This window comes from Dermacentor albipictus, chromosome 1 (genome assembly GCF_038994185.2).
Source record: "Dermacentor albipictus isolate Rhodes 1998 colony chromosome 1, USDA_Dalb.pri_finalv2, whole genome shotgun sequence".
Taxonomy (NCBI): Eukaryota; Metazoa; Arthropoda; class Arachnida; order Ixodida; family Ixodidae; genus Dermacentor; species Dermacentor albipictus.
The window spans coordinates 449,088,679-449,111,213 of record NC_091821.1 but is presented as its reverse complement, the minus strand read 5'-3'; the positions used below and the strand labels follow the sequence as shown (position 1 = coordinate 449,111,213).

At 43.9% G+C, this 22,535-nt stretch overlaps 1 protein-coding gene and 1 long non-coding RNA gene across 7 annotated transcripts in view; one reads left to right on the top strand and one right to left on the bottom strand.

The window, feature by feature from the left end:
* The window catches only part of LOC139054757 (phospholipid-transporting ATPase ABCA3-like), an 89,241-nt gene that overhangs the window by 13,849 nt on the left and 52,857 nt on the right, over positions 1–22,535 (bottom strand). For 4 of the 5 annotated variants that reach the window (XM_070532343.1, XM_070532347.1, XM_070532346.1 and 1 more), the window contains exons 20-24: positions 20,677–20,983; positions 17,534–17,659; positions 12,678–12,950; positions 8,109–8,302; positions 5,848–5,993 (exon numbers count right to left, since the gene is read on the bottom strand). In XM_070532343.1, coding sequence (XP_070388444.1) covers positions 5,848–5,993; positions 8,109–8,302; positions 12,678–12,950; positions 17,534–17,659; positions 20,677–20,983 — 1,046 coding nt within the window. The remainder of the gene's footprint in view (positions 1–5,847; positions 5,994–8,108; positions 8,303–12,677; positions 12,951–17,533; positions 17,660–20,676; positions 20,984–22,535) is intronic. The other variant, XM_070532344.1, reaches the window with a different exon arrangement.
* The window catches only part of LOC139054758 (uncharacterized), a 129,360-nt gene that overhangs the window by 102,034 nt on the left and 4,791 nt on the right, over positions 1–22,535 (top strand). For both annotated transcript variants that reach the window (XR_011511493.1, XR_011511492.1), the window contains one exon: positions 12,686–12,927. This is a non-coding gene — a long non-coding RNA (uncharacterized lncRNA). The remainder of the gene's footprint in view (positions 1–12,685; positions 12,928–22,535) is intronic.

Genomic DNA, 22,535 nt, shown 5'->3' with positions numbered 1-22,535 from the left:
AGCTAGCAACAGTGCCGAGCTGACGGAGTTTCTTCTTGGCGCACGCCGTAAAATTAGTCTGGAGTTGGTGCAGCAAAGCTTTAAAAAACGCTGCATTTGCAACACATTCGATGGCACCAAGGACAACGTCGATTTGGGCGGCATGTACGCCTGCGAAATATATGATGAGGTTGACTTCTCTGCCACTTCTGACGAGGATGTGTGACATCCATTAGCGAGATTTAGTAGACGAGCATAGGGTAGATGAAAGCGTGTCATGTAAAGAGCTTTCGCTGTTGTTTAAGGAATCGGTCGACGTACATTCTAAATATAGTTTTTTTTATTGGTGGATCTTTTATAAGTTATGGATGAGATCATTCAGATCAAAAAGTTGCGTGTTCGTATAACGTCCCGTTCACCAATTCGTGGGAGGCGGTGAGAAGAGGTATACAGTCGCCGTGGGCTCGGTTTATTTAGGCCGACCAGCCATGGTGTCGCGGCATCTCTGGAGCGGCCGATATCGCGGCCCCTCGGGTCGAGCCCCTCTGCGTGTTCTCTTCTGGTGCTACGTGCACCTGAGCCGTCTTATTCGCCGGCTTTGGAGGCGATAGTTGCGCCGCTACAAGTTCGATATATAGGGGGTTGACATATATTCGAGTAAATACGGTAATTTACCACCTATCACTTGTTTTAGATGGTCAATATATTCGACAGCGAGTTGCTTATTCATGCTTCAAATGACCATACTTTGCACCTATATACAAAGAGCCACTCGTTCCCCGACCTAGGTTGCTTGTTTTTGAAGCTAGTTTTCCTTTGCATTAGGCAAGAAGCAATGTTTATAAATTACGGTACTAATTAACAACGAAAGAAATCAATAACAACGTAGAAAATTGTACATACACTTAAGAGATACACAATACATCTATATATAGACTGACCATATGGATAACAGAATAACGACGCCAACGGGACAGCTCATACCTCACGGACCATGAATTCCGTGAAAAGAAAAATATGCATCTGCTTCTGAAACATATGCATGATGATGGGCATATAAGTATGACCACGATGCATGCAACAGAATTAGGCTGCGAAATTTGAACTCCATATCTCAAACCGCTGTCGCTGCAAAAACAATTTAACGGGTCAATATAAAAGAAACAAACACTGATCTGAGAGTCGGCTTCATTTAACGTCTCCTGTCTTCTCTGAAAGCACGACCAGCATTAACCTCGCCGTGGCAGAATCGCCCTCATTAGCAGGCGAGCTTCCAGCGGTTTCATTGAGCGGCGTCGTTAGTTCAATTTGTGCTCACATGTTCTGCACGTATTCAACAAGTTTCACAGCCAACCACATGAAGATCTTTGCAGCAGCGACTTGCAACCTTGCTCCCTCAAGATTATGTCGGTAATATTTGCCTGGCAACTTAACCTACGAGCAGTAATGCTGAAGTCACTCGTTTCGTTAAATGGCTGAAGGCTGCACTGTGCGCCGTATAAGCTCAGAATTTTGAACGCAAAACTGGGGATACTACGGTTTGGCCTATCAAAGCATGCCACAAGCGGTCGCCTGAAGCAAAAGAATTACCGCCCATTCAAGTGATTGCATAACGCCAAAGAGAAGAAAAGTACACGCTCTTCAAGAGAAAACGAAATGCTTTTGGAATTGTTTTTTAGCGCATATATCCCTATTGAGCCGGAAAAAAAAACAACCTCAAATAATGCATGTTATAAACGAACACACGTAGGTACTTAGAAAAAGCCAGAAATACCATAATTTCAATTAGAACCACGCAATAGAATATCATTCATATTAGTGCGCAGTATCTCTTGATATATTTGATATATTTTAACTTCGACAACTTCGTGTCTAAAGAATGAAAGAAGGAAATTTTTCCATCTGATAACTGCTTATTCGGGACAAAAACACTTATGTAACGACGGAGAGATGCCAGTAAACAGCAAAACTTACTTTATCAGTGTTTTTATACAGCATTCTTAATATCAAAAGTCAATATTCCATAGTGTGTGTGTGTTTGGCGTATCCTGTTCACCTTACGCTACGGCTTAGACATCGAAGTTCCATATAGGCTGAAGCGACAGTGGTTATCAAGGCGGTTGTCAGATAAGGAGATATAACTCTTAGGAAGTGCAAATATATGTTTGAGGACACTTGCACAACCAGGGACACCTGCACAACCTAACACTGCATACTTCTTTTAAAGCGAATAGCATTTCTGGCTCTTTCCGCCGTTTTCCTGATAGGTGCAACGCAGCACAGTGGTACCTCAATACATACAGGCCCCATGAAAAGGGCGCGTACTCTCGTGCAATCGAGTGACCGATTCATGTAGTTTTTAACAATAGTTATTAGAGGGAACTCTGGCGCTGCGAACGTTCAACCACCATGGCAATCATGCTTATAGTAAATAAATTTGTTTGATCTTCCTGTTTGTAGTTTGATGCGTGGTTGTGACTTTATTTATTACACTTTATTTGCCTTCATTGGCCTTAATTTCGAAGTATAATTATACGCCATACCCTATGAACATGCATTATGGCTACTAACTACTAACTAACTGCTTCAAAATTTTTGACTTAATCATTCTCACTTCGAAGCGACAAGTACTGCCACTTTCTATGTCACTAGGACTTACTGTCTTAGTGACAAAGAAGTAATCGAAGGCAGTGCCGACAGCGACCAATTTACGCCCGATTAGTTTTTCAACCACCGATTACTAAACTTCAGCTAAAATTAAAGCGAGACAGCTTGAATTTGCTTTCGGAACAGTCGTCAGAAAACATCAGTTATGCGGCATCAAAGAAGGTCGCATTAATAATGATGTGCACGCAATGCAGGATACTATGCGAAGCCACCTCCATTGATGGATTAGCGGCGTTGCAAGTAGATCTGAGCAAGGCTTTTGATAGAGTAAGTAGCACATGACCTTCTGTTCACCTTATTTAAGGCCAGCATCAACGGGGACCGGCTTCTTAAATAAATACGCGTCTGCTACAGACACGACTGGTAATCAACGGGCAGGCAGCACCAACGATAGAGCTTAGCAGGTCTTTCAGGCAAGGATCACCCATGTAGGCAGCTGTTTTGATTCTGTGTTTCAAATCCGGGTGCCGGCCAACTCTGAAAAACTGGGAAATAACATGCTTCAGTTTGGCAGATTCCTCCCTAAAACTTCTCGCCTATACTGACGACCTTCGCTTGGCTGTGCCTGTAAAGAAGTCCGTCGATGAATGTAGCATGGTATGGGCTTCTGTAAACTGTGTGGCGCTAAACTAAATTGAGAAAAGGCCGAGGGAGCATGGCTATTTTTATGGGACTTAAATCCAACAATCTTTCTTGAAGTGAACCGGGCGGATGAAACCACCGGCTACCTCGGCGCGCGTTTTGAAAATGATAATTTACAGAATGGACTAAAGACAAATCGAACTGCCGCCCTCGCGACAAAAGTCCAACAGTGGCATGGGAGAACTGTTCATCTTATGATCAGAGCTATTGTGTGCAATTCTGTGTTCTTTACAGCTGTATGTTACGCAGCACAAGTAAAGCTCTGTGTGCCGGCTCACGTTGATCGAGTGCATATGTGTTGCGAAACAGTTATTTGTGAATCACGGTTTGAGCACACGAGGCGCAGCATTTATTTTTAGGCAAGGCAGGAGGAGGTCTGGGTCTTGTAAACGTAGAGGCAAAACTCAAAGTTCACGGGTGCCTCCTTTTAAAAACCGAAGTCACCGTATTATACTTCATTATTTTACACAACCAGGCGGCGCATACTTGGGTGAGTGGATAGACGGAGCCCAAGGAATCTCACGAGCGCGCACCTTAACATTTCACCGGTAGGTGGAGCAGGCAGTTCGCTTTCTGAGCAGTTTTTTCCAAAGAATACTTATTAATTGAAAACGTAAGAGTCTCTACTGGAATACCATAGGTACGCTAGTCCTATCACTACAGCGGTCTCGAGCTAGAAGCCAGCTCGACTTTGATGCTTTCAATCATCTTCCAAGATACCCTGTAACAGAGTGATTAAGGATATTTTTGGAAGTTCCAAGACATGGCTTATACGATTTTCTGCTTATGTGTGCGCATGTGTTTGTACGGTGAGGACTGTGCGGTCTTTCCCATATCCCGAGTCGTTGCAGCAACTGTTCCTGCGTTCTACAAATGCAGAACTGCTTCTGCGCACAATACAAATTGTGTTTCACGTAGATATATACTCACATTGCGAACACGTGAAGTTTCTTACATTGGAGCACCACAAAAAAATAATGAGTTGTACCATTAGTAGGTCCTTATGCGATTTCCAGATCACGAACAGGCTACGCAATAGCTCTAGAAAACTCGAAACCGACGTGGACGCACTTGTGCAACGTTTTTGTATATACACGTTCGGTGCTTGACGACGAAGCTGAGTTAACGAGAGATGGCAAGCGTGGCTGAAGCGCCTCCAGCAGAGAATGATCTCATGTAGCTGTGCGACTCCTTGTCTCTCTGGGTTATGAAATCTGTGAAAAATGTTTGAAGGCATGGTACTTGTTCAAAAAGAGAACTTTGCAGAATAATGATGCGTTTTCGCGCCGGGCGCTGTCGTCTTCAAGATAGTCATTGAAAATATGTCGTCTGTACGCTTCTCCTGGTTATATTAAAGAATGAAGCAAAGCACTGCATCAAGATACGTCGTTCCGTTTGCTGGTGCGAACCGTAGAGGCTGAAAGAGATTCGTGTTACACGGCGTCTTTTGTACTTCGGAGCAAGCGACCGGGAAAAAAGTGTATGCAAGCCACACGAGAACTAGGGCAGCCTTCATGCAGCATTTGACGGACAGTGCTCCTCTTACATTGGCCAATAAATGGAAGCTGCTCGCAGAGCCAGCCAGTAGGTCCAGTCTTATGGCCGGGGGGAATTGCACGGCATCTATCCCAGCCTGGCTGGCCTCATGCTCATCTAAGGCACGGACCCTGTGTTTCCGCATCCGTGCTGATAGTTGCACTGATGAGAGCGTCTTGCGCAGGGGAGACGAGAAGGAAGAGAACTGATTTACAGAAATGAGGGGTGCGCGACCTCATCTGCAAGTAGCTTGTTCAGGCCTGGTTCTAATGCACTGGCAAAAGAGGATACAAATAAAAGGGAGCTCTGAGTGATAATGATGATTAAAAAAAAGCTGAAGTGCAACGAAAACCATAAGTCTACAACAGTTTCCTAATAAATTTTGGAGTGGTACAAGTCAGTGAGTCATAAAACTGTATTATCGGTACTAGGAGTGATGGGTTCTCCGACCTATTTCACGCAACGTGCACCTACTTCGTGCATGCTGGAGCAACACAAGCATGCACGAAGTAGCTGCATGATGCATGAAATAGGCGCTAGTTTGATCTATTTTGCAGGTAGATAGACATTTCGCGAGTGTTTTATCCGGCAGCATCTGCTTTTGGGCTTGAGCACGCCCGTTCTCATGGAAAATTTGAAGCGGCAGATGGAGCTCTGAAGCAGCGTTCATTGACGGTGACGAGCAGTGCAACTAAAAGACAGCTGTATCAATATTTTGGTTGCCCTGATTTCCTCAGCAAATGTGGGCGCGTTGTTGTCACAAAATGAACTATTTGTTTCTAATGTGCTGTTTTTTTATTTCTTTGCTTTAGACGTATTTTTTGTCATTTTATAGCAGTTTCACAGGCCGCACATAAAACGACATACTGTAATTTGAACATTTGCGGGTGCCACATATTACGAGTACTTTAAGTACACGAAAAGCACTCTCCAATCAAGTAGCACACACGTGTGCTCCTTGCTTTTGCTTCAGAATGACACTCAACAAGAATTAGATATCGACGAGCAAGTAGACGTGCGTACCGCTTTTGCACATTGTCGACGATCACAGCATTCCTTGCCGGATCGACTCCAGTTTGCAACTCCCGTTGTACGAGCTCCCTCTCCGCACGAACGTCAGCATCCAGTTCTGCCTCGATTTTCTCTGTGTCATCAGTGTGCCAGCGTTTCTGCAAAAAAAGGGTGCCATTCATAAAAACTGGCAGCTTGTTTGAACGGTTTATGTACATATAGACTCGATAAATACGTATTTTCCTTGATATCACTATATGTGTGACGGAAGGTGGAGGAGATTCATTTATTTATTCTGACTCTGGAACAGTTGTGAATACGCAAGCCGTTCTCCCGAAGTGGCCAAACTATTGATTTTGAGAAAACATGGGCGCTGGTAGGATTGCCGTTTCCATTGGCAGCAAAATGCAAGCAAAATGCAAGCGTAATGCAGCAGCTACAATTAAAATGCCAGAACTGTCGGCCTCGTTATGTGCATGTTAAGAAAAGCAAGACAACGTTGCACTGACAATTCATGCCAATACTGTGCGTAACGTTTGTAGGTATGAAACAAGAACAAAATGCACATCAGACGCAGGATTGTGTCACTGGCACAGTAGCTGGCGTTTTGCACAAGTCCATTTTTGCACATTATATAATCGTCGTTCTTAACAGTGCTTAATGCATGCCTTCATGACAGTTGGTGTTCTTTCTATAACTCGTCCAACTTTTCAAGGTATCCTTTCTATTTTTTAGTGCATTTTTATGTCCACTGCAGGATGAATGCCTCTCCCTGGGATTGCCAATAACCCTTGTGTTGCGCTAGCTGATTACAGCCCTGCGTCTACGAAATTGCTAACTTCATCACCGCACCTAATTTTCTGCCGTCCTGAATTGCTCTTCCCTGCCTTTGAATCCATTCTATAACTCCTATGCTTCACAGTTTGTCTGGTTGGCTTGCCCATCTTCATTTCTTTCTCCTAATGTAAACTAGAATATCGGCTATCACCGTTTGCTCTGTTATCCACGCCGCTCTCTTCCTGTCCTTTAATGTCACGCCTGACGTTTTTCTTCTTTTCGCTCCAATACTCTTGGCACAGTTCCTAACTTGTTCTTGAGCTTCTATGTTAGCCTCCAACTTTCTGGCCTTATGCACCAGTAGAATGCAATGATTGTACACATTTCTTTTCAACGACAGTTGTAAGCTTCCAGTCACAATTTGCTAATGCCTGCAGTAGGCATTCAAACCTGTTTTTATTTTTCTGTAAGTTTCCTTCTCATGCTTACGGTCTTGTGTGAGTAATTGATATAGTTAACGTACTCCTGTACAGAATCTAGAAGATGGCTGGGGATCCTTAATTCTTGTTCCCTTGTCAGGTTATTGAACATTAACAATGTACTCTGCCAATCGATCTTGAACCCCACTCTTATACTCAGTCGGTTAAGGTCCTCAGTCGTTTGTTGCAACTTATCCGCAGTGTTGCTGAACGGGACAATTTCATCTTCAAACCAAAGGTTGTTGAGATATTTGCAGCTGATCCTCACTCCTAAGCCTTTCCAGTCTAACAGGTTGAATCTTTCTTCTAAGCATGCACTGAACAGTATTGAAGATATTGTCTCCTTGGCTCTCCCATTTCTTGGTAGGTTATTTTTTTTTAGTTTTCTGGTGGAGAACCAAGCTAGCTGTGGAGACATTGTAGTTATTTCTTAAGATATCTACGTGCGCCTCCTATACTCTATATTACCCAATGCCTCTATGACTGCTGGTGTCTTCACTCAATCAAATGCATATACATTTTCTATGAAAGCCAAATCGAGGGATTTGTTGTACTCCACAGATTGCTCAATTACCTGATTGATGACATGAATGTGAATGTAATCAATCGTATAATATCTCTTCCTGGAGCCAAGATGATCTCTTGGGTGATTGCAGTCAAGTGCCGCCCTGATTTTATTGAAAATCTTGGTGAATATAATATACAATACTGAAAATAAGCTAATGGGCCTACAATTCTTAGGTTCATTAACGTCTCTCTTCTTACGGATTAGTATATTTTTAGCATTCTCCCAGCTCTATGGTGCACTTGAAGTCGTGGAGCTTTACGTATAAAAGGCAGCAAGCTATTCAAGCATGATATCTCCTCAATGTGTTTTTATTTGTCGACAAATGCGGCAACGTTTCTGCTTGACTTAGGCGACAAAACATTGCTGAAGCGTCTGTTCGCGCTTCACAGTAACGAGCTGTGGAGAGGTTCATGATGTAGCAATTATTATCAATTAGGTTTTCAACGCACATATGCGCCGAACGATCCGCGCAAGGGTGTCAGTAGGCGCCCTCTGGCTGTTGGTCTGGCATCCCTCCATACGACGAGCGCAAAGAGTAGCGCTCCCTCGGCGGCCATCACGAGAATCTCCAGGGCGACGCCAGCTTGGTGGAAGCTGAATGGGTCCAGTGTCTTTACTCCCACGGTGGCATTGTTGGCGTAATCTGCAATAAGTAGTTATGTAAGTTGCACGGCGATTCAGAAATTCAGTAAATAACTGATGTGTAATAATGGCCCAGAAACACTGTGCGCCCGACGCTGTGTATGTGAGAGTTTTCGAATTTCACCTCAGCGCAAGACGCCTGATGTAACTTGTACTTTCAAACGGCTGAGCTGGTTTACAGCACCGCCGTACCATTGCTGCTGAAACACGACAGCCAGGTTGGTTTCAGTTATCTGAACTCAAGATTTCTACATATTTGTCGTATGTATTTGCTTTTCGCAGAAGGAGTGTGACTAAAGTTTTTTATACGCGATTTTTTTCTTGGGAAGAGCACGTTAACAGATTGTACTTTCTGTAATTGTATTTATGAAATTTAAATAAGATAGTTCTGAAAATCAGCGAGCAAACATACGAAAAAATATAAGTTAACCTGCGTTAAGCACACCAACACTCAAGTTCAATATATCAATACCGGGGCTGCGCAATCTTATTTCTGACGGAGACGCACGGTGAGTATTTGTAATAACATATATGACCACAAGAAATTCGGCAGAACCCACCGCACGATTAGTGTCGACGTTAATGCGATTAGTACTCAAGCAAAGAAGCGACAAACCGTAGTGCTACCACCGAATTTGTCATATACGAGGCGTGTATAATGGCGGTTTCCTGTCTCACGCTTCCCACTGAACACGCTGTGCTAAGTTGCAGGGCCGCCGCGAAATCCGCGCGTGGCGCCTGTGTAAATATATATTCAAACTAGGTTGTCTCACTATGTACGTCGCGAGTTCTATTCCGGCCCGCACCGAATAAATTTTAAAGAATATTTTAGAGGCTCATTGATGACCGGCACATGACAGTCGCACATTCACAGTTAGACAAGCTTGCGTGAAAGAGGTTCGTTGAAGAGCGGCACATACCCAGGGGCACATGCACTTTCTAGGTCCGGCGGCTGGCTTTGAACGCTATTTCATCAGCTCAATAACCCACTGCATGCGTTACGCACCAACGATCGACTATACCCAGTAACGCAAGCTTATGGTAGAATGGTTAAAGAACCAAGCAGACAGAAATATACGCAGAAAGCTAGTCTTTTAAAACTGCCTGAAGTTCACAGAGGATGCTGACCGCATTAAAATTCGGCAGCACCCACCTCACGATCACATTCAGCGGCAGTGCGTTTATAGCATTGAATCAATAACGACAGCGTGTATCGGTACCATCGGAACGGCTTTATGCATGAGGCATGTACTGCAGCGGTACTCCTCTTTCGTGCTTCCGTAAGAACACTCAGTGCCATCTAGAGTCGCCGTCGCGAAGCGTGCGTGTTGCCTTCTAAAGGCTTGGCACACCGGTGCGTGCGAAAGCTTAGAAACGCGTCATGCGGCAACCACAATCCTGTCTTGCGTTTCTATCTGGACATGCTGCGTCATCTAGTGACGCTGTCGAGAACTCCGCGCGTGGCCTCCTAGACGAGAAGCCTGTCGCTCCGACGCCTGCGAACGTTGAGAATTGTTTCCTCGCTCGCCTCACGCCCAGTGGCATATACACAGCGACCCAAGCTCGCGGAACGTTTATTGCAGAGTGTCGCATACCCAGTGCCTTCATGGTGCAGCTCGCTAAACCGTTGGCCTGAAAGACATTCGTTACGAAGAGGTACATGCTCAGTTCATTTGGGGCACAGACTGCTAAAGTGCCAGGTTGCGGCTCTCGAATAACCTTCTGACGTGGATTTGATTTCGCTCGGCATAGGAGAAATCTGAGGAATTCTTTCGTCATTGTACAGCGGCCCATTTCTAGTGGCCCAAGTTGTCGTCAAAGACGTGAAATGAAGAGCGGCGCCCACGTACTGGCACATACCCAATCCTCTAAGTCAGCGTCAAAGGATGTCATTGAACAGCGGTACCTACCCAGATCGGCTTCTAAAAAGACCCATGTCGGCGTGAAAGAGATTATTTGGAGAACGCCACATATGTACACACTGTCATATACTCAGCCACCCATGTTGGCACGGCGGCGGTTGGTTTCGAACCCTGTTCCCTCAGAACAGCAGCCCGATGCGCTACCCATTTGATCATCAGCGACCCTGATGGGCTGGAAAACGATTAGATAGAAACAAAAATAATTGACCCACAAATAGATAGTCTCTGCAAAGCGCGTGCAGTAACATAAGAATGCAAATGCCTTAAATCTTAAAGTTGATAGTTAGTAACCTTGCGCATTATTGCACTTTAATGTTATTAGCATTCGCAGGATGAGCCGATATTCAAGCACATTTTTTGACGTCAACTTGTGTAACTTTGTGCCACTGGGTATGTAACGTGATTTAATGAACACTTTTGACTACAGTTGGAGTCAGGGTACATGCTGCCTTTCAACGACAAAAATCGTTAGGGGGGTGCGAATAGTGATTTTTGAGACCGAATTGAATACGAATCGAATATTGCCTGAAGCGAATCGTTCCGAATATTTTTTTCGAATAGTGGTGGAACAATCAATAGCCGTTATCACAATTAAGATAAGACGATGTTCAGATCCCGGTATTCTTAATGATGGCAAGTTCTTGCAGTCATATATTCCGCTGTGATGAGTTGTTTATTAAAAACATATGGAGCATTAGGAGCAAGCAAGATTTTTCGCATACGCAGGCCTCTTCAGAAAGTGCGAATGATCACTGCACAGAGACCCGCCGTAGTTGCTTAGTGACTTTGGCGATGCGCTGCTAAGCACGAGGTCGCGGGATGGAATCCTGGCCGCGGTGGCCCCATCTTGATGGGGGGGTGGAATGCAAAAACCTCCACGCATTCGGTGCACGTTAAAGAACGCCTGGCGGTCAAAATTAATCCGGAGTCTTCCACTACGGCGTGCCTCATAATGATATCTTTGTGATCGCACAAAAAATTCGACCCATTTATATTATTTATCGCTGTACAGTTTGTAAAGCATGGTTAACTATATATAAGCGACGTAGCCTGTTCACTACGCAAGTTTTTGTTTTTTGCCTCTACTATGCTTGCAGGAATGTAAATTTTACATACTATTGCTTGAATGTTATCTTTATTTGGGCGCGACTAACGTTTTGAAATATTTGAAAAATATTCGCATTTGCGAATAGTGACTATTCAATTCGTTATTCGGAAGCTTCCAATATTCGCACGCCCAAAAATCATTGTACATTGATAAGACACACACACACACACGCACACACACACACACACACACACACACTGTGCGTGCGTGCGTGCGAGTGCGTGCGTGTGTGTGCGTGTGTGTGTGTGGCACAGCCACACACATACACACTGCGTTTTTAAACATTTTGCTGGAGTAGATGGTACTCCATTTTGAACACGACAGTTAAAACTGGCGGCTAGCATTCGTTTGGCGCTGAATATGTTGTACAAAACGCCTACACCACAATAAACAAGCAAAACACAATATAATCTACCTGTGTATTTAAATTTTCAAGATTTATATTGTCGTCACTAAGTTAACACCTATCACCTGGTTGAACAGGCTAGCCGCCTTCACGTCTACCTAAATTTTAGTTATCTGTATCGTTCCCCACGCATGTGCTTGTTCCTACAGAGATACTGTGCTTCATATTGAATCAAAAAGACTCGTAAATGGAGTTAAACACGGGAGGAAAAGTTGCTCCTGCAAATGACACTTCCCGCGCATCCTTAATTTTTGCGTGCGAACGGTACTTGCCAAGGAAACACGCTAGTTTTATGACTTTCTGGAAAATACTGAGAGCCACCCGGACAATCTGTAAGCTATATGTTCGAATCTATATGTGTCCAAGGGCATATATGAACATTCCTGTCTAACGAAAGCAAGAAGTGTGGCTGACATTTCGCATTACCGAAAAAGATTGTAACATGCTCTAAAACAGCACGCCCATACACGTCCCCAAATGTGCGAAATCGGCGGCTCGATGGACTCCTCGGCAATAGCAGTGAAGTTACTTTTGCTGCGATTTCCTCCTCAGAATGGTATCTATGCGGTGAAACAACAATTCCTGTCAGAGCATGAATACGTAATGGTTCAGGATTTATTTTTCTGCATTACTCGTTCATATCTTCGGTATGGATTCACCACTACTCACTTACCAATATGACATTTTGGTGGACATTAAATCGCTCAGGCTATAAGGACCGTTCATCAACGTGTTACTCGAACAACATATTCTCGTTTTTATACGGGTTACAAAGTATCATATTATTCAATTACTTGACGTTATTGTAAAACGTTAACGTTTTGGTTGCCATCCGGTTGTCACGGAGGATAAGAAGACATGTATGTTCTTTATTGAACGATTCACCGTAAACGATCCAGTGTTGACGAGTAATTGGCACCAGGGAATCTCTGTCGCTTACGTTCGCAGCAGAAGTGCATGGCCCCCGGAAAGCGGTTGTTCGAGGCGAGCGCCAGGCAGAAGACGTCGAGCTGATAGAAGCCGCCGTGCTTTGTTCGCGCGTACCGCTCGCACTGGGCGTTCTCGGCGTCCAGCTGCAGCAGCTTGACCAGCGCCCAGGGAAAGGCGAACGCCGGAAGCGGACACAGATATTGTGGCGCCCAGCGTGGAGCCTCGATGCCCCGGGACATGTTCAGCGCCGTCACGACCAGGTACACGAATATGGGCGCCGCGCCTGCCCAACCAGCGACAGCAGTGTTAAGAGGTTCAGCTTCTAGCATCCGTATTGCTATTGTTTTATTACGCCGAGCCCAGACGATATAGCGACCACCACGTCGCTAGTGGCGCCACATTGCCCGAGTTCTGTTTAGCAAATGTATGATATTGCACTACGGACAAGCTGCAGGAAGATATTGTACGCATGTACGAGGGCTTGAAAGCTGAAATTTTACGTAACTTATTTTGAAGGCGTGACGAAGAATGCAAATGTGGCTTTGCGTAGGTGGTTTCGACTCACAGGCGGAAACACTATGCGGGGCAAAATTATTACTTGAAAGTGTGTAATGAAATGAAATTGTTCAGCTCTGTAATTGTTCCGTTTAACGGTGTCACATTTAAAATTAAAAAATATACTCGTGTTTCCCAAGTCAAGTTCACTTTGTTTATTATGTTTACGAAGCCTGTCTTTTTGAAATAGTCTTCCCATTCAACACTTGGTGCAACCGTCTTGAGACGCGCCTCAGTGTTATCCAAATAACGGTTGCGCTGCCTCTTTCTCTACGCGAAAAAAAGCACGATAGATCGACGAACTTTGTGTCCTTTGAAGACAACAAATAAGTGCTACAAAGACGTGGACTAAAACAGGAACATATACGATGGACGGGCGCTTAATACAGCGTACTCAAATAGTATATGACTATTCATTTTTCAGCTGTTTTGTGACTCTATTTGTACATTTTTTCACCATGGTTTCCGGAGAATAACACATTTCTGGAAGTTGCACTTTGAGAGCTCGCATCACGCTTCAGATAATGTCGGTTCTTTGTTGTTTTGCTGTGATATCTCTCGCGTACGTGACACCTTCTTTAGCTAGGAATTAGAAACGAAGCTGCTGTGTGCCGTCCTCGAAGCAGCCACAACTTCACGCGCTTGTCACTTGCTTTTAAATTCACGCAAAAAAAAAATTAATGCATCCGAAAGCATCATATAGCGGTAGAAAGAGAGTGGATCTTAGAGTACTTTCGTTTCATCGCAGTACCGTGGCTTACCCGTGGCAATATTAAACTCTGAATCAGAAAAAAGTTTGTGAAAACAGCAACAAGTGGGTTTCACGATCATTCCTATCACGATCATTCCGTAAATTTTAAACACTCACTGTTCTTGCTGCCATGCTCAATTCCTTTGGCCTACAGTTGCTCTGAAGAAACTGTTGTAACAGGTTGGGAAAGACGTGCGCCGATGTCTCAGATATGTTTCTGAGAATGCGCAAAGCGTTGTTTCAGTTAGCTTTAAGAAATGAAAACACAATCTCTCAGTTACCTTTACGGTAATATACGTGTTCTGCCATGCTTTCGTTAGAGGTGCATGCCACTTATCATACAATTGCAATCTTAACACCAGCTTTAAGTACGTCCATGAGCTTGTCTAGAACTATCAAATTATCTATGCAAATTGGCATACATATCTTGGTAGAAGCCTAGAGCTCGCAGTATGGCACCTAATTCTACAAACGCTTGGTAGCTTGTGTTTGGTGGACTTGGGTTATCATCCTGTCAAAACAATATTGTCTCAAACGAACACATTTCAAAGCCACTGTGATTTTTCAGAAACCACTGCGGTGCTAGGTGCTGCAACGTGATGAACTTGAGAAAATTAGACTATCCAAAAACAAGCGTAGTGAAAGCAAGAAAACCAGGGTAGGCTACTCCAACTCACTTACATTCCGGTGCGGCTCGACCAGTATTGTCCGGCAGCGATCAGTCGGGCTCAGCGACCTTTACGTAGCCCGGTGAACTATTTCGCAGACACAGATCTATTAAATATATCAGTAAAACAGGCCGGCAACTGCACGTTTGTGGCGGCAGATAACGAACGGCGAAAGCTAATGGGGCGTACGCCTCTTGAACGTATATTTTGTGGTCGCGAAGTTACCCTTTCTATCCAGCAATTTCAAATTTCGCAGGTGAAATAACCTGTACTTCTGGAGGCGCAGTGCATATCGGCACGTGTTTATTTGGAGTTTGCACTTATGAAAGCTTGTATAGGAAGGGGTGAAGTTCTCGTTTCAGAGAGAACAGCAAAACGCCCTTCTATCACAGGACGTAATACGTATTCGTTCAATGTTGAAACGTAGTACCTCAGATGTCTGCCACTGTCGAAATAACGTCTCCACAAAACTATCAATGTTACAAGTCCAAACTAGAACGCCATGCGTACGCTGCTCCTGAAACACCGTTTGTGGCCTTCACAATTTTTTTATAGAACAGTACGCTCTTAATTTCGCTCAACTCATGTTCTAGATATAAAATAAAGTTTTTAGAAATATTTCCAGATTATTCGAAGCGGTCTTTCCCATAAAATTACGAGAAAAGTTGAACAGTGTTGCACATATCCAATTTTTTTACGTTTTAAGCTCGCGTAATTAATATGCGAAGTTTCTGCTATTAGAAACAATGTGTTTCGTATCTGTATTTATCATTTGCAATTTTTTAACACACCTGTAAATGGAATCATGTTTAAGGGTCACTAATCATAATACCATGTGAGACGATGTCCCACATGGTATTATGATTTTAAACACGCATTCTCGAACCAAATTTGGAACGTCTTTCATTTAGGTATGTTGAAGGCATTTGCTATATTTTCCACTTATAGCTCGCACTTAAGTTGAACAAGACTGAAAATGTTAATACTAAAATTAAGCGCCTCCCCTAGATAGTAAATATAGACAGTCATATCTCACTCACAAGTTTAACACGCTCCAACCAACAGGTAGAAATATATTCAAAGGGAGCTTTTTAATCCATTCGCTATAATAATCACTCAAGTATACTATTCCTTAATCATGACCTTTTCCTCTTTTTTTTTCAGACGTTCATGTATGCGTGCTGTTTCAGTTTTCGTTTGTAGTCTAACCCAAATCAAAGTCCATTAATAACTTTGTCTAGTGAAGCTAACCCAGACTCTGACCGAACACAGGTCGCTGCCAAGTATCTTTCCTTATCCCAAGGTCTTTTAAATCCCACAGAGATTAGTTGAATACTTCATGCTTTCTTACAAAACAAGACACACAATATTGGCCGCCATGTACATATGTCCGTAAATTATCTTACTGGTTCCGGTTGTTACCTCCACTCTTCAACAGTTCGCAAAACCAGCACCCCCATTTCTTGCGTTCACGCTCATAACCCCGAACATTCCCCCTGGCCCTCCCCTTATCATTTCCCTTATCATGACCCTCCAGCCCCCACCCCCCTTATTTTTATGACGTTAGCTACGCCACACCACGCCACGGCCTATTCTCCTCCTCGCCTACTCAGGGTGAGAGAGAGGGAGCTACGCGTGCATAAAAACGCTGTTAAAGAAGCTGCTGTCCAGATGAAGACAAGTGCCTTTGTCGAAACATTGGCTAAAAGCGACATTCTTTGTTATCATCATACTTTGTCTTCGCCATACCGTATAATAAAATTCAGAGATAGCATGGTGGTTTTAAGGCATTCGACCTAACCTCAGTACTTTGGTAGCCACACCCAAGTGCTCTTAGTAATGTGTCTTTAATGAATCAATTATCCATGAGAGGCTGATTGTACAGCAGCAATCTATTGCATCATGCGCGAGGGTATGTTTACTATAGAATAACTGGACCTTTCTTTTAGAAGAAATGATTGCGGCCGATAATCAAACACGAAAGTGCTGTACGTCATTTTTAGGAGTTACTTCGAATTAAGTCGATCATAGACGTCGTTGTCGATGGTGATGTTGATCCTCTGCAGCAAGGCATGTGCCCTTAAATTGGGCGCTTGTACCGTCAATTACAAGTAAAAGCAACAAAAGGAGGTGTACATGGGAATAGAAGAGCATCGTTTAATTGAGCAGAGAGACTAGATGATTGGGCAGGTAAACTTGAAAGAAATAATAATAATACTCACTTGAAAATTATACTGAAAGACCTTCAAATAAAATATCGTAAGAATAGTAAGGAAAGTAGGAATTAACATTGTATACGTCTCACTGCACGAATGAAATCACTCACCGCGACAAACACGTCCCTGTGAAGAAAACCCAATAAAACCCAGAGTATACTCTCTCGCAGGCTTAAGAAAACGATTCTGCTTAAATTGAGGACGACGAAACGAGCTATGGAAAGAAGAATGATGGCTGTAAGGTTAAGGGATAAGATAAGAGCAGATTCGTTGAGGGAACAAACGCGAGTTAATGACATGTTAGTTGAAACCAAGAAAAAGAAATGGGCCTAGGCAGAACGTGTATACAGGAGGGAAGATAACCGATGGTCATTAAGGATTACAGACTGGATTCCAAAGGAAGGGAAGCGTAGCAGGGGGCGGCAGAAAGTTAGGTGGGCGGATGAGATTAAGAAGTTTGCAGGGACAACATGGCCACAATTAGTACATGACTGGGGTAGTTGCAGAAGTATGGGAGAGGCATTTGCCCTGCAGTGGGCGTAACCAGGCTGATGGGGATGATAATGACTCTCTTTCACTCTCCGTCTACATCAGACCGCTGGCCAGTGCTATCGCGTTCAGGTGGCTAGTTTTCTTTCTTGAGCTCGCTGCTGAAAAAGGATGATTCAGTACTTACCTCCAAAGAAGAAGAATAGGGCGGTGAATGTGAAAGCTGCTGTGGGGCTCTTGGAAAACGAGGCGACCAAGTAGGCAGTGCAGATTCCGACAACAGAGAAGGACAGAACCACTGCAAGTGCGCCTGCTGAAATGTTTTGAAGAGTGAGATTGCGCATTCTTAGCACGCAGAATAGAAAAGACGTCACGAAGGTTTACTAAACAACTTGGTACAGTAAAGTATGCGAAAGAAACAACGCTGCACAGAAAATACTAATTTACACATAAAATGAGTCTCGAAATCAGGACTCCATGCTATTGCGCTATTCATACGTATTACATTAACGTTTTTTTTTTAACATGAGCAAAATTCGCATTTAACATAGTAACAGACATCATATCTTACAATTGCACCTGGTTTCTGGCTTCCCTCGGATAACTTGCACTTTCTGGTTTTGCAAACATTCTTGTAGAATGTCGTGCAGAGACGTCGTGCGTGTAACTCTACAAATTGAAGCGGTCCTCTCCGATGCCTCATGACGGGATGGACACCAAGGAGCATGCCATTATTGTTAGTCTTGCTAGTGTACCTGAATCGTACGTTCACACGGGAGTGAGCACTCTGTGCGTAAACCGGAGCCATGTGTGCTATGATTCTAGGAAAATCTCCAATATATTGTTGCAGGTACTGTCGCGACATGTGACAAAGAAGACGCTAGCCACTGGGGGACAGAAAACGACGATTGTAAAGGTAGTCCTTCCGCCATCTTGGCAGTGCTCGGGGGCTCGCTGTACGTGGCTTCTAATATATATTTTCATTTATATTCTCTTCTCGTGGCAACATTACGGCTCAGGTGTGTCTCCTAAAAATGAACTAACCCTTTTCAGGCGATGCTGTTAACGCGACTACACCGCGTGTCCCAGCTAACTTTGGCCACGGTTTAAAATTACGCGAAAGCCACGTAGCTGGACAGAATCAAAGTAATGTTGTTTGCCGTCGCTTCGAGACACTGAAACCATTCTTTTTCTTCAGCGTAATTCCATAATTAGTCTTAACTAATTATTCAACTTCTGAAATGTTATAATAAGATGAAAAGTGTCAAGGAGAAAATTGTAGAACGACAGGAAATAGTCCCGAAACAGTTTTCTGTTCCTCAATACGCGCAACATAAAAGTGTTTTTCCGAGCGTGAAAGAAGCCAGCGAACGCACGCAAAGTTCATCGAGCGGCCACGCGGCAGCTTTGCGTGCATTTGCAGGCTTGTTGCACTCTCATTGTTATGGTTTGAGGTAATTATTAGCTAAACGAAAACTGCGAAGCCCATGTTTTTAACCTGTCTTAGAGGCGTTATCTGGAACCATCCCCGAAGTTTCCCTGTTGGCTTTGGAGGAATAAACTTGGAATCAACTTTATATTTTGAGAGACTATAGTGTGCGTGACGTTCACAGAAAGCTTGCAGCGTGTGAGTTAATTATCTTCTTTCAAAATAATTACTGAATACTCGTTTTTCTATGTTTTTGTGTTATACGAGATGCCCGTTTGCTTTTCTCGCTGTTATTTCTGTAGAATACACGTTAATGATGTTTCTATTATTCCAAAATGACGGTGTGAGCGATGCACGACAACACCTTAAACAGTGTAGGTTAACTACAGACTTCGTAGAATATTGATTATATAACCGTTCAGAAGCCTTCCCAGAGTATTTTTCAGACCTCTTAGCAAGTATGTCCAAGTTTCTAAAGAAAAAAAAAGCTCGACGTGTCGCAGTGTTTACATTTAACTAAATAGGGCCCATCCGCAGGTGATGGGTGCGGGATTAGGTAATTAAGGAATTTACAAAATATTTACTCATGAAATGCATCAAAATTTTCGTGGCTATTGTTTGCCATGTTTCTCCGTGTCCCGGGAGAACTCTACGGTGTGCGTAGTTCCGGTTTGGCGAAAATGCTTGTTGCACGCGGTTCATACTAGGTTTCTTGGATGTTTTTGGTGAACTAACAAAAACACGTTTTTTTTTTATTTTGGGGTTTACATTTGGCAATTCTGGGCAGTGTGGAACTGGTAAAAGGAAATTTAGTCGGTATATTCATCAAGCGTATCGGCCGTAAGTGCGCATTGACCATTGGTTGACCACTTTCGCTAATAAGTTGTATAAAATTATAATTGACCGGCATACGACAAACTCATTCAGCATTAAAGCTTTTTTTTCGAAAATGAGCACTAGGCGTTTTCTAGAGCTTTACTCCAATACATTGTGCCTAACCTCTCACGATGCATTATTGACTGATGACAATTGGCAGGCCTCACATGGCCCACGACTGTGATTTTAGGCTGTAAAGTTGTAAAAAGCCCCCAGTGGAAATTTCAAAGTGGCATTGTATATGAATTCGTTGTGGGAGGCATCCAAAGACAACTGCATGGGTGTGCGGGGGCTAGGAAAAATGATTACTGTAACAAGTGCAGTTTCCAATAATTGCATAGGAACAGTGTGGTGAGCTGACGGATGTCTGCAACTCTAGCGCTGCTAGAAATCATCGAAATAAGGCCATATGAAAATGAAATATGAAACTAACCTTACAGTACAGTATCAATCTGCCACAATTTGCGGTCGATGCTAACCAGGTGATTTCCATCTGATTTTACATAACAAGCTAATTTGTAATAATAAGTAGAAATATCATGAGACTAATTCTGACGTCACACAATGAAAAAAGGTTTTCCGTAACATGATGTGTCTCGAAAGCATGCTAAGAGAAATCACACATCATTTTTTGTGCTGTATTGTGAACATCAATATACATTCACTGCAAGAAGGATACTTTACATAAACTTGGGACTATATAATTTCAGCAGCAGGTTTTAAATACTATCCTAATTTCTCATAATCCTTTGTTAGCGTGAAATTGAGGCTATAGTGCGACGGCCGACAATACAGGAAACTGCAATTCAGAAATCATCGTTAGCTGCATGTTATATTATTTCGAGTTGCGCTCGTGAAACTGAAGGCTAACATTATTCTACGCTGCTGAAGCGTCTCCTACTTTGGTGCAGGTGGCCGAGCTTTTAATCTGCGCACCCTCTTATGCTAGCCGGTGGTCGCGTTTTTAAAAGAAAGCGAAACCGTAATGTTAGTTGCACGCTTTAAGACGTGAAGCGTGAGCGCACCATTAGTCTCAGCAGCCAGGTCGTACTGGGCGTTGATGAGAGCGCCGACGAGGCTCCAGGCGAGCGCGTACAGGCAGAGGTCGAACGCCAAGTTTGCCGCCCAGAACAGCAACGGCGACACGCCCGCCATGAGCTGGATAGCCAGCACGCCAGCGACACGCTCGGCGCTCGGCTGCAGCGCCATGGGAGCGATGCAGAGAGCCGTGCCCAGTGGTATGAACACGGCTCGCACGAACATTGGCAGAACCACCGAGAGCGCGTCACGCTTCGCCGCCTTGGAGAAGTCCAGCATTGGGCCCACGTTGCTCTGAAGGCGCAGCATTTTGAATGAACTGCGACGGGGCATCTCGTGGCACTTTGGTTTAGTCTAACGCCGCCGCAGCCTTGCTTTATATATTTAAAGACAATTTTTGTTTGCCTTAGGAAGGCGTGGATATCACCCAGCAGCAATAACGGCCGCAAAGCGTTGTTGAGTGACATTTAAACACTACGTACAACAGGCCGTAACTAAAAGCCAGTGCCTAAAGGAATGATGCAAAGAATATGACAGCGCTTCGTGACCAAACTTGGGACACAGGTGACATGATCTTAAATGCTACGCATGCGATGGTAAACGCGCCACATAACTACATGGTGGCGTCAGCTGCGCAACGGGATGAGATACTGAACTTTTACGACTCCGCCTACTTCACCTCCATCGGGCTAGGTGGAATGATCATTATTGTCATAACAATTAGATGGACATTCCAGGCGTATTTCTGCCGCTGACGTCGGTGTTGCCGTAATGTTCCATATAATGTCCAAGGGCGATAAAATCGTCACCAAGCGCCGTATGCTGTATGTGCGAAGGAAAGCATGCGAGGGTTAGCCGAAGCTGGTGGTTGAATATCGCGCGCGCAAGGGAGGAAATCAGGGAGCTAGCGCGCCATTTTCCATCGCGCGCAAGGAACTGGGGTGCGGTAAGGCAGGGGGCAGTCCTACTGTGGCGGCGGCTGCGTACAGCAGGGCCGCACGCGGGGGCCGTACCATACCTTGAAAACGTATCTGCGAGGAGTACAGGTTCTAAGTGCGCCTACGGCTAATAGTTTCGTGTGTCGTCTGTTCTCGCGGCTGAGTTGGCGTTGAAGCAAAAGGCAGCACGAAGGTCCATTCGCTCACTGCTGGTGCCGTGCTTTCTCTCTCCAGCGTTTTCACAGCGAGTGTGCGCGGTCATCGAGTAAGATTGTTCATGTTTTCTTGTGCGCGCGTGACTCCATGCTGGTTACTTTAGTTGGCAAAAGAATGTTTACAAGTTTATGAGGCCGATAGAAGTATTGCCATTACTTCGTACAGCTTTCTACTAATATGCTATCACAATCGATACGTCGTCCTTCCGATGAAACTGGGACTTTTCTTTTACAAAAATGCTAGGTTGCTCAATGACTTGCCCTAGTAGTATTATTATAACGCTTTGTTTCCATACTACCTTCTATTGCTCTAATGACTGCCCTATGGTGTAATACAGAAACTGAAAATGCCATAAAACTGAACTGGCTGTCGTTTGTTAGCCATGCGGGATTTTTGTAACCTCACTCGATTCCATTTTAAGCGAGTGCTACGGAATGGTGGTTAGAACGTTAGCACAAGCTGATATATATGCCTAACAGATCAACTTCCAAAACCTCTCATTTCGAACATAAGGATTTTGTGGTAAGAGAGTGCGAATTAACAGACAGTGTATAAAATAACACCAGGTATTCACCAAAAGCAAACGTCAGTATATACAAAGCCGTACTGCAATCTATCTTCACCGTTGCCTTGTCTGCAGAAATAAGTATATTGCTTCAGAACCAGGCAGCGTAATTCAAAATTTTATTAAC